Source organism: Cebus imitator, unplaced genomic scaffold, assembly GCF_001604975.1.
Source record: "Cebus imitator isolate Cc_AM_T3 unplaced genomic scaffold, Cebus_imitator-1.0 Scaffold25, whole genome shotgun sequence".
Taxonomy (NCBI): Eukaryota; Metazoa; Chordata; class Mammalia; order Primates; family Cebidae; genus Cebus; species Cebus imitator.
The window spans coordinates 7,453,176-7,466,170 of NW_016107340.1; the positions used below are offsets into that span (position 1 = coordinate 7,453,176).

General features: G+C 38.8%; 1 protein-coding gene across 2 annotated transcripts in view; it reads right to left on the bottom strand.

Annotated features, from left to right (window-relative positions):
• Nucleotides 1-12,995, bottom strand: part of GYS2 (glycogen synthase 2) — a 57,495-nt gene that overhangs the window by 37,249 nt on the left and 7,251 nt on the right. For both annotated transcript variants that reach the window (XM_017522955.2, XM_037736489.1), the window contains exons 2-3: nt 4,546-4,727; nt 10-201 (exon numbers count right to left, since the gene is read on the bottom strand). In XM_017522955.2, the coding sequence (XP_017378444.1) occupies nt 10-201; nt 4,546-4,727 (374 nt within the window). The remainder of the gene's footprint in view (nt 1-9; nt 202-4,545; nt 4,728-12,995) is intronic.

A 12,995-nucleotide genomic window follows, 5' to 3' on the forward strand; every position in this document is an offset into this window, starting at 1 on the left:
AAACCATACCTCTTTCAAGAACCAGGCAGTTAAAGATCCAAATATCAGCATATCATTGGCTTCTCGGTCATGATAAGGAATGCCAACACTGCAAGCTTCCCAGAGGTCACCCTTCCACCTGTCCAGATTCCAAGCTGAATAGCCTATGTCAAAAAGTACCACATAAGGACTTCCTTCTATCAGCCATCTTCCAAAATGCACCTGTCATATAAAGAACACATAGCCATGTAGTGATATTAAGTCATGCAAGACAGGACAATGTATTTGCACTCTGAGGATATAAACTTTATGTAGTACTCAATAGCAGATTAAACGAGCTACTTAGAAAAGAATATTGATAACATATAACCTCTGCTTTTTGAGCCTCAAGCTGGAATAGGCATGCATCCATTCGTCTAGAGCCTCCGAATTCCTGCTCGTCATTAAATTTTAAAACAATGTATCTAGATCATGTAATCTCTGTTCATCTATCTCTAGTCACTCTCTTGTGACCTTGAGCTTATAGGGTTTAATATTATAGTCTCTGCTTTTATGAAAGAGCCATGAAGTGCTTTGTATCTCTGAAAATCGGGGCATTTAGATATAATGTCTCCAGTGTTGCTTATTTTGTTTTATGCAACAGGACTAACAATATTTCCTGCTAGAAGAAAAAGCTATTTCTTTTTTTTTTTTTTTTTTTTGAGACGGAGTTTCACTCATGTTACCCAGGCTGGAGTGCAATGGCGCCATCTCGGCTCACCGCAACCTCCGCCTCCTGGGTTCAGGCAATTCTCCTGCCTCAGCCTCCTGAGTAGCTGGGATTACAGGCACACACCACCATGCCCAGCTAATTTTTTGTATTTTTAGTAGAGACGGGGTTTCACCATGTTGACCAGGACGGTCTCGATCTCTTGACCTCATGATCCACCCGCCTCGGCCTCCCAAAGTGCTGGGATTACAGGCTTGAGCCACCGCGCCCTGCCAGAAAAAGCTATTTCTTGGCCAGGCTGGTTTTGAACACTTGACCTCGTGATCCACCCGCCTCGGCCTCCCAAAGTGCTGGGATTACAGGCTTGAGCCACCGCGCCCTGCCAGAAAAAGCTATTTCTATAGACCAGTATGATTTATCTTACTATCAAAAAAGTGACACAAAATGATTCCCAGTATGGTTGCTGCCAGAGGTTTAACTAAACACATTGCCCTGGATACATTATCTCTTTAATCTAGCAGCTCAAAGTATAATTCTATTACATTCTTCAAGTTGACTTTGATTCCTAAATGTCTTATCTTGTGCAAGTTTTAAAGAATTAGCTCTCTTATTTTTTCCAGTTGTATGTATATCATCACTTACATATTCAAGTTTTAACTTCCTTTTTGTCTCCATATTCCTACAGTAATTTACTTGTTCTTTTGTCTTAATTTTTTTCATGTGTGTTTATTCTCTTATTACATGGTATACAACCTCATAAACTACTTCCAATCCTTTCTGGAACTCAGCAGAGGCTAAGAGTCTCTTTAAATATGAATCCAGGCTTCTCTAGAAAATAAAATATATTCATATTGCTTACATACTGGCAATTATGATTCCACCCATGGCTGAATTTTGCGGGGCTCTGAAGCCAAATTTGATCAGTTTCTACCATGGGGTCCAGGCATGTGTGGGGATGCTCTTTCCTTGGTCAACCTTGAAAGACCCTCATTATGTTTCTGTTGTTTCCATTATAACTTAGTGTTTATCACGCCACTGTTTCCTTTTAAGATGAAATTTTCCTGAGCCCCAAACAACTTTTCAACACTTTTTCTCCTTGGGAAATTTATTGCTTCATCTATTTATACGCTGTGAATAACATGCAATATTATTATATAATATTTACTCACTGTGTAATATGTGCCACATGATACAGTGAGCTAAGATCATAAAGAAGGATTGAGACTAGCATACAAATAGAGAATGTAAGCTAGCTGGTATTGATCTCCAGTCCGTTCATGGCTGCAACATGAAAATATCCCTACACTAGAAATCCATGTAGTCTTGAGACCAGTCAGTTTCATTGTGTTTCTCATCTACCTCTTTCTTTACAAGAACTTCAAATGCAAGCCCCTTCTAACATCTCATTTACTTGCATTCTGATAGTACAACAGGCATTGTTCTGTCACATTTCTAACATTCTCTATGCTGCCTTCACTAAGAAGTGTTTTCCTGGTACTCTTTGGGATCTCAAGTTCCCTTGTAAATTATACATTCCGCTCCTTAAACTTTGCATGCACCTCCTAGACACCACTACCCACACAGCAACTCAAGTGAAGGCTTTGCCTTTTTTCACCCCCAGAAACTATATTCCTGGGATGAGTAGGAAGGAAAGTTACTGCTTTTTAAAATTCTGCTGAAGCTTTTAAAGCCTTGTTCATTATTTACATAAAACACCTTTAAAATGTATGCTATCCACAAATATTACCTTTCCTTGTTCAGCAAAGATAAGGTTATGTTTTGACCTTATCCTAAGCAACTTCAAAGTCCAGATGTTTTATCCTGCACACTTAATCTCATGGTTACTTGACCTTACGGACTTAAAAGACTTTCATGTCCACATAATTTCAGCTACTGAAATTTTAATTTCAGATCATGATTGCATTCTTTTCTTGTCAAATCCCAAATTGTTTCTCCTCTAAAATATTCCCCTGTGGCACTCTGTTACCCAGTGACAACTCTTGTACTTCCATTTCTGTCACTCTGTTTTTCCCAGTGTACATATTTTTCTTTCTCCCCTTTAAGACCTCCAGTTCCTATAACCCTCCATTTTGTCCTACAATATCATCTTCTTTCTGGCTTTGCTTACTTTCCTTCTTTTTCTATCTATTCCAATGCAATGGCCATCAATTAAACTATTAATTCAATCACTTTCACAATTACCACCTTGACCCATTTGCATGAATGCTGAAACGAAACAACACTGGATCTTCATCTATTCTACTTCCTGCACTGTCACTCAGACTGCAGACTGCGCCTGCACAGAGTCACAGCTGTGTGTATTTGTGCCACTACAAAGTCATGAGTACATCTCAAATATGTCCAAAAATTCCTTGAACATCTTGAACGACTTCTTTCTTGAACTTCCCTAGTTTCTACACTTGCCTCTTAATAAAATGACCTTTAACTTCTCCATCAGGAAGATCATCAAAATCATTGGGTAAGATTGTCTTGAATTCTTCATTAACTTGTCTCTAGTATTCGCATTTACCCTTTTTTACTGTTTGAGTAAGACAAGTGAAATATTATTCTTTCAGTGTTGCTTTGGATCTTGTTCCCGTTCCCATTCTCGGCGACTTTACTCTCTTCAATCCTCCATTTATGCTGAGCTTTCAGCTTCTCCTTGTCTGCTAGGTATTTCCTTTTTGCAAATAAATACGCTCAGGTCTTACTCATATTTAATAAAACACCAATTCTCAAAACCATGTCATTCTGCAACTACTTTATTATATTTCTTCTTCATAGAAACATTTCATAATCACAACTTCTGTGTCTTTTTTCTGACCCCTTACTTATTCCTTAACCAACTGAAATGTGATTTAACCTTCCTTTCTCCTCTAAAACTGCACTCCTCCGTGTTACCAAAGGCCCAAATATTACCAAACCCAGCAGACCCTAGATCAAACCTTTGTTGACTTAATCCCTTCTTCATACTTAAAATTCTCTCCTCCCTTGACTTGACATCACGATTCCTGTTGTAGCTGCAACAAATTTCCTCAAGCTTAGAGGCTTAAAACAGATCTATTATCTTACAGATATTGAAGTCAGTAGTCCAAAATGCACTAAAATCAGCATGTTGACAGAGCCACAGTCCATCTGTAGTCTCCAGGGAAAAATCTATTTTCTTGCCTTTTCCTACTTCTATAGGCCACCTACATTCCTTGTGGCCTCTTCCTTCATCTACAAAGTACATCCCTCCAGCCTCTGGTTTCATTGTTACACCTCCTGCCTGATTCTAATTCCAAGGCCTCCCTCTTATGAGGACCCTTATGTTTACATTGGGCCCACCTAGATGGTTCAGGATTATCTCCCCTTCCCAAAATCTTTAACTTAATCACATCTGCAATATTCCATTTGCTATAAAAGGTAACATAGTCACAGCTTTTGAGGATTAAGATTTGAATATCCTTGGTTCTACATCGTTAGCTTTGCTTCTACATTTGCAATCTCTAGCCTCTTGTAATGTAGATGGCCTAACATGCTAACATTCCACAAGGTTTGGCTGAAAACTTTTGTTCAAATCTATACATTTCCATTGAATAATTTTACCAACACCCATGACTTCGATTTATGTACTAATGACTTCCTCAAAAACATGTTTACCCTATAGCTTCTGCTGAACTCCAAACCAATTATCCTTCCTCCTTAGTTTTCAGCAGGTGTCTCAAATGGAATCCATTTAAAGGCAAGTTCATCATCTTTCTTACAAATCTGCTTTTTCCCTAAGTAGGTGAATGGTCTTCTGAGTTCATGTTAATTGCAGTCTTTTTTCCCATAAGTCTACTGAGAATTGCCAAGCAAAGTGTCAGTTCCTTTACCTGGCAGCCATGCTTATTCATTGCGTCCACTGCTCTTCTGACGGCATCATTTACAGGTTCACACTGTTCCACCTGAGTCTTCATATTATGCTCAAAATATGGACCTATCAGAAAATAGTTGTCTCCCCATTCATCTGCTGTTGTTTTGGCCTTTGTCTGAATCACAGTATAGATGCCTCCAACTGTTACAAGAAAAAAAGGTTTTATTATCATTCAGGTTAGCAATTCATTTTAAGTGATAAGGGATGGAAATGAGTTCAGATTTTTAAATTAGCATTTAGGATCCACTAAGCCCAAGGGTTTGTTTACCTTTCTAAATAAGTGGTTTACCTCTCCAAATAAATATGTTGTTAAGGGACACTAATGAATGGTTACTGTTTTGTTCAATTCTGTGCATATTTTAAAGTCCCTTCCAGGTGGATGTGAAAGAGCAGCTGGCCTGAGGCAGCAAAGGGGTCAAATAGCTTCAGAAAAAAAATCTGAAAAGACAATTGGAGTAAAGCACTACTTGCCTAAAGCTCCAATCACTTTGCAGTGTCAAAAGTCAGGACAAATACTCATTGTCATCATAGGTGCCCTCAGCAGCAATCACTTTCACCCCTCTTCCTCCCTCTTCTACAATGGTCCAAAAGGGGCTCAGGATGTTCCAATAACAGCTGCTATGGTTTGCAATTATGAGCAAACCTCCTAAACTAAATAGTCATTTATCTTTTGAAGCACCAAGCAAGGTACTTTTCTGATAAGGAGAAAGTGCTTGTAGATTTTCATAGAAAATGCTTGGTCCAACCCCGATGCCAAACCCAATAACACAGATCCATATTTTCATTCTCACATGATACTTCTCCCTTCCTAGAATCATTGTTTCATTCTCCCCTCTGATATTGCTGCTACTTCTATTAAAACACAAATCCAGACAATATTGATCCATTTGGAAAATAGGCACACCCTGGGATCCAGCAAGTTCACATCTAGAAAACTGTCCTGGGAGAAAATTAAGAAGAGTGATAAAAGGATGTTTACTGAAGTATTATAATGGCAAAAAATTAGAAGAAACTTACATTGAACTAGTCAACTTATTTAACTGACATAAAGTTCATTTAACTCGTGTCAAATGGGGGTAAAATAATATCTAGCTTGGAGGGAAAGACAGGCTGTAAAGGAGGATTAGAAATTAGACGTGGCCTAAGCAAAGAATTTATGACCAAGTCCTCAAAAATAAACACAACAAAAACAAAAATAGACAAATGAGACTTAATTAAACTAAAATTCTTCTGCACCGCAAAAGACTTGATCAACAGAGTAAACAGATCAGCTACAGAATGAGAAAAAATATTTTGCAAACTATAAATGCAACAAAAGGCTAATACACAGAATCAACAAAGAACTCAACAACCAAAAAACCCAACCCCATTAGAAAGTAAGTGTGATGGTTAATACTGAGTGCCAACTTGATTGAATTGAAGGATGCAAAGTATTGATCTTGCGTATGTCTGTGAGGGTGTTGCCAATGGAGATTAACATCTAAGTCAGTGGGCTGGGGAAGGCAGACCCACCCTTAATCTGGGTGGGCACCATCTAATCAGTTGCCAGCACAGCCAAGATATAAAGCAGGCAGAAAAACGTGAAAAGGCTTGACTGGCTTAGCCTCCCAGCCTACATCTTTCTCCCTTGTTGGGTTTTTCCTGCTCTGGAATATCGAACCCCAGGTTCTTCAGTTTTGGGACTTGGATTGGCTTCCTTGCTCCTCAGCTGGCAGATGATCTGTTGTGGGAACTTGTGGGTTAATCTGCTTAATAAACTCATACACACACACACACACACACACACACACACACACACACACACTCCTATATATATATTCATATATATACTCCTCTCTATGTATCCATATATATATTTCTATATATATATTCATATATATTTTAGTTTAAGCATTTTAAGTTCCATTTGTCTATTTTTGGTTTTGCTGTATTTATTTTTGTTTATATATATATATATATATATATATCCTATTAGTTCTGTCTCTCTAAATAACCCTCACTAATACAGATTTTGGTACCAGGAGTGGTTCTAGAGGAACAGAATATTAAGCATGGAGTTCTTTCATTGGTTTTGGGGTTTCTGGAGTCGGCTGCTTAATATGATTAGACCCAAAATTCTAAGGACTCTTGTTCTAATAGTGTGAAGAACATTGATAGTCCTTGGCATGAATTGTTTAGAGAGTTATGTAAAATAAATGCATTTGACACTCCTGATTTAATGTTTATGAGAGGCAAGGAATTTAGTGACTCTATACATAATACTTTTGACTACATGTGGAGAATCAAGGAACATAGTGAAGTTGGTTGGTTGCTCATAAGTTCACTGAACAAAGTTATGAAAGAAAATGATGAATTCAGGAGTATATCAGCTCTCTAGCTTTGTGTCATAATCTTATTTGGAGAGACCTTGATCATCTTTCACTTCCACAAGTTATCACACTGGTCCATTACATTGATAACATGCTGACTGGGACCAGTGAGCAAGAAATAGCAAACACACTGGACTTATTGGTGAGACATTTGCATGCCAGAGGATGGGAAATAAATCTGACTAAAATTCAGGGAACTTCTACCTCAGCAAAATTTCTAGGGGTCCAATAGCGTGGGGTCTGTTGAGATATTCCTTCTAAGATGAAGGACAACTTGCTGCATTTGGCCCCTCCCACAACCAAGAAAAAGGCACAATGCCTCGTGGGCCTATTTAGATTTTGGAGGCAACACATTCCTGATTTGGGTGTGTTACTCTGTCCCACTTATCGAGTGACCCAAAAGGCTGCCAGTTTAGAGTGGGGTCTAGAACAGGAGAAGGCTCCGCAACAGGTCCAGGCTGCTGTGCAGGCTTCTCTTTCACTAGGGACATATGACGCAGCAGATCCAATGGTGCTTGAGGTGTCAGCGACAGATAGGGATGCTGTTTGGAGCCTTTGGCAGCCCCCCACAGGTGAATCACAGCGGAGACCTCTAGGATTTTGGAGCAAGGCTCTGCCATCTTCTGCAGATAACTACTCTCCTTTTGAAAAACAGCTCTTGGCCTGTAACTGGGCTTTGATGGAAACTGAACGTTTGACTAAGGGTCATCAAGTCACCATATGACCTGAAGTGCTATGAACTGGGTGCTTTCTGACCCATCTAGCCATAAAGTCTGTGTGCACAGCAGCATTCCATCATCAAATGGAAGTGGGATATACGTGATCAGGCTTGAGCAGATCCTGAAGGCACAAGTAAGTTACATGAGGAAGTGGTTCAAATGCCCATGGTCTCCACTCCTGCCACCCTGCCCTCTCTCTCAGGCTGCAACGATGGCCTCATGGGGAGTTCCCTATGATCAGCTGACAGAGGAAGAGAAGACTAGGGCCTGCTCCACAGATAGTTCTGCACGACATGGAGGCACCACCTGAAAGTGGACAGCTGCAGCACTACAGCCCCTTTGTAGGACATGCCCCTCACTGGAATAGACACTTACTTCAGATATGGGCTTGCCTGCCCTGTGTGCAATGCTTCTGCCAAGACTTCTATCCATGGACTCATGGAATGCCTTATCCACCATCATGGTATTCCATACAGCACTGCCTCTGACCAAGGCACTCACTTTATGTTACAGTGAAACAAGTACAGCAGGGGGCTCATGCTCATGGAATTTACTGGTCTTACCATTTTCCCCATCATCCTGAAGCAGCTAGATTGATAGAACAGTGGAATGGCCTTTTAAAGTTACAATTACAATGCCAACTAGGTGACAATACTTTACAGGGCTGGGACAAAGTTCTCCAGAAGACCATGTATGCTCTGAATCAGTGTCCAATATATGGCACTCTTTCTCCCATAGCCAGGATTCATGGGTCCAGGAATCAAAGGGTGGAAGTGGAAGTGGCTCCACTCACCATCACCCCTAGTATTCCACTAGAAACATTTTTGCTTCCTATTCCCATAACATTATGTTCTGCTGGCCTAAAGGTCTTAGTTCCAGAGGGAGGAACACTGCCACCAGGTGACACAATAATGATTCCATTAAAGAAGTTAAGATTGCCACCTGGATACTTTGGGCTCCTCCTACCTTTAAGTCAACAGATTAAGAAAAGAGTGACAGTGTTGGCTAGGGTGATTGACCCAGGCTATCAAGATGAAATCAGTCTACTGCTCCACAATGGTGGTAAGGAAGAGCATGCATAGAATACGGGAGATCCATTAGGGCATCTCTTAGTATTACCATCCCCCGTGATTAAGGTCAATGGGAAATTACAACAGCCCAATCCAGGCAGGACTACAAATGAAGGTTTGGGTCATTCCACCAGGAAAAAAAAACAAGACCTGCTGAGGTGTTTGCTGAAAGCAAAGGGAATACAGAATGTGTAGTAGCAGAAGGTAGTCATCAACCACGTGACCAATTGCAGATACGAGGACTGTAATTGTCATGAGTATTTCCTCCTTCTTTTGTTAAAAACATCTTTGTGTATGTATACACTTGTACTAAGAAAATATCTTCATTTTATTTCCTTTTCCCTTTATCATGTGGCATAAGATTTATGGACTTCATATCAGCATTTAAGTATAGTTAACTTTACGTAGTAGCATTTGCATTGGGGATTGATGTGTTTTCAGTTGCACAAAGGATAGTTATAGTATGTTAGGCGTAATTATGACCTTATTTCTGTCTTTATTTGAAGATAATATGATCTCAAGAGATGTGAATTGGTTCAAGTTGACAAGGGTTGGACTTGAGATGATTAATACTGAGTGTCAACTTGATTGGATTGAAGGACATGAAGTATTGATCCTGGGTGTGCCTGTGAGGGTGTTGCAAAAGGAGATTAACATTTTAGTCAGTGGGTTGGGAAAGGCAGACCCATCCTTAACCTAGGTGGGCACCATCTAACCAGTTGCCAGTGCAGCCAGGATATAAAGCAGGCAGAAAGAAACATGTGAAAAGGCTAGACTGACTTAGCCTCCCAGCCTACATCCTTCTCCCATGCTGGATGCTTCCTGCCCTTGAGCATTCAACTCCAAGTTCTTTAGCTTTGGGACTTGCACCTCAGCTTGCAGATGGCCTATTGTGGGACTTTGTAATTTTGTGAGTTAAAACTACTTAAAAACTCCCTTTTATATCTATGTCATCTATATCTATCTATATCTATATCTATATCTATATCTATATCTATATCTATCTAGCTATCTATCTACTTTATCTATATGTCTCTCTAGAGAACCCTGACAAATACAGCTTGGGACCTGAGCAGACATTTTCCAAAAGAAGACATACAAGTGGCCAATAAACATGACAAAAATGCTCAACATCATTAATCATCAGAGAATGCAAATTAAAACCACCATGTGATACCTCCTCATGCCAGTCAGAATGGCTACTATTATAAAGTTCAAAAACAACAGATGTTGGTGGGGATGTGGAGACAAGAAAACACTTATATACTGCTGGTAAGAATGTAAATTACTGTTATGGAAGACAGTGTGAAGATTTCTCGAAGAACTGGAAACAGAACCACCATTCAATACCACAATCCCACTACTGGATATGTACCCAAAGTGAAAGGTATCTGCACTAGTATGTTCAAAGAAGCACTGTTCCCAATATCAAAGATATGGAATCAACCTTAATGTCCATCAGTGGAGGACTGGATAAAGAAATGTTTTATATATATATACACACACACACACACACACATACATATATGTATATATATGTATGTGTATGTGTATGTGAGATATTTATTTATTTATTTATACTACTTAGCCATATAAAAGAATGAAGTCATGTCTTTTGTAGCAACATGGATAGAACTGGACGACATTATCCCCAGTGAAATAACTCAGAAACAGAAAGTCAAACATGGCATGTTCTCACTTATAAGTGGGAGCTAAACAATCTGTGTGCATAGATATACAGAATGCAACAATAGACAATTGAGACTAAAAAAAGATGGCAGGATAGGAGTAGGGAGGGGAGTGAAAAACTACTTATTGGATACAATGTTCACTTTTCAGGTAATGGTCCACTAAAAGCTCAGACTTCATCCCTATGCAACATATGTATGTAAGAAACCTGCATTTGTACTCTGATACAGCTTGGCTATGTCTCCACCCAGATATCATCTTGAATTGTAGTTCCCATAATCCCCACGTGTTGTAGGAGGGACCTGGAGGGAGGTAATGGAATCGTGGAGATAGTTATCCTCATGCTGTTCTTGTGATAGTGAGTTCTCACAAGATCTGATGGTTTTGTAAGATGCCTTTCCCTCTTTTGCTCGGCACTTCTACTTGCTGCTTCTATGTGAAGAAGGACATTTTTGTTTCCTCTTCTGCCACGATTGTAAGCTTCCTGAGCTCTCCCCAGCCCTGTGGAACTGTGAACCAATTAAACCTTTTTCCTTTGTAAATTACCCAGTCTCAGGGATGTCTTTATTAGCAGCATGAAAATGAATTAGTACATACTTTCTGAATATATATAAATTTTAAAAATATAAAATAAATTAGATCTGACTGGAAAGGCAAAAATTGAGCAAGTAAGATGTCACTCAGTGGGGTAATTACAAAGGGTGAAGAAACTGGGCAAATGGATGTCATGAAGATGAATTTTTAGGCAGAGGTATTGGTTAGAGCCAAGACCCTAAACTGGAAGCAGAGTGTGCAAGGAAAGAGTAATAGGATTGAAAAGGATAACCAGGTAGGAGGATACAGGGAGGGGTGAGGGGAGGAAGACCTCCAGTAAACTTAGGCAGGTTATTTCCCATGACAGTGCTAAACAATAATGACTTGAGAATACACAAATAGTCTGTCAATTACTTGAGCAATACTTTGTCCATGAGCTAGAGCAAGTGGATGACTCAAGAAATCCTATGTGAAATCCTGGAATTAATATGATCCTGGCATCAATCTTCAACTCAATTGCAAAGAGCAACTTTGTTACTTACATATTGAGAAGAAAGCTGCTTCTTATTTGTCACTGCTATCTTTCAAAACATATTCCAATTCGTCAGAATACAGGCTTTGATAGCTACTATATTCTCAAATATATTATTCCAGTAGCTTATACTTTACATAGTAAATCTTATCAATAGTCACCATCAATGGCCACAAGTTAGAATTGCATCTGAAGACATTAAGCCTGAGCCATGCAAAATACACTTTTTGTAAAATTGCCTTTTTAAATGTGAGACACAAAAGGCAAATGTTGAGGCTATTGTGTGGTAACAATAGGCTTTATTAGTTTATAAAAGAGAAGAGCTAATATAACTCCAAAATGCAAGCAATTTTCATATGAGCATACACAAACAAATTGTCCTTAAGAATTTTATCTTTAAGGAAAAGCTTTTTACTGCATCAGAAAAAGTTTAAACTGTCATTGAGCAGAGTCTGATAATAAGGACACTATCGAATCACAGGTCAAATGCCACGTGATGAGGACAGAATGGAACACGTGAGGAGGATATATAAAACTTGGAATCAGAAGCTTCTAGACTGGACAAGAACAGACATGATTCACTTAACCATCCAACAATGACTAAAATCAACATAAATTGATGTCATCTATTACACCTAAATATTTCCTCAAATTCTGGACAATTTTAGGAACCATCAAAATTATTTGTCGAGGAAAAATAAATTTAGCCAATTTGTAAGGGCAACTAAAATGAAGAACTTTTCTTTAAAGTGTGGGAGTTACATCTTAGCAACATATTTAAATATATCTAAGCTTTCTTCAAAACCACTATCCACAAAAATGCAAAATTTCCAAAGAATTTCTCCTCTTCTGTAGGCTTATTTTCTTCATCTTCATCTTTTCCAAGAGAATATACCATAGGTTTCTGAAGGTAAACATTTATTAAATGCTTTATTGATATTTTTTATTTTTGAAAACTCTTTTTATTTGCAACTAAGCATCTTGCTCAGAGATCTTAAAACATCCTTGTTTATTAGATTATGTATTTCAAATTCAAATACACTTTGGTGGATACAAACATTTTTATTTCCTGAATAACTTAAGGGGGAAAGAAAAATTCTTTATTTGAAGAAACAAATGATTTGATTTGGGAAATGAAATAAAAAGATAAACACAGATAATTAATTTTCTACTTCTTTTACCCAGCTGAGGCCTTCAGATAGGCCCCCATATAGCCTCAGAGTATTTAAAATATGATTATACCCTTTCGGTCTATTAGAAATAAAAACATAAAGCTTTAAAAACTTCAAGGGGAGGGGCTTCAAGGTGACTTAACTAAAGGCATCTGATACTTGCCTCCTCCACAAAGAACCAAAATAGTAAGCAAAAAATCCCATATAAGAGAGAATTATGGAATTCAACAGAGAAGTGACAGAAAGCATCTAAGGCCATAAAGGGGAGGGAAGCAAGGAAGCCTAACTAGTAGGGTTCCTTTCTGAGCCCAGAGAGGCTCCCCA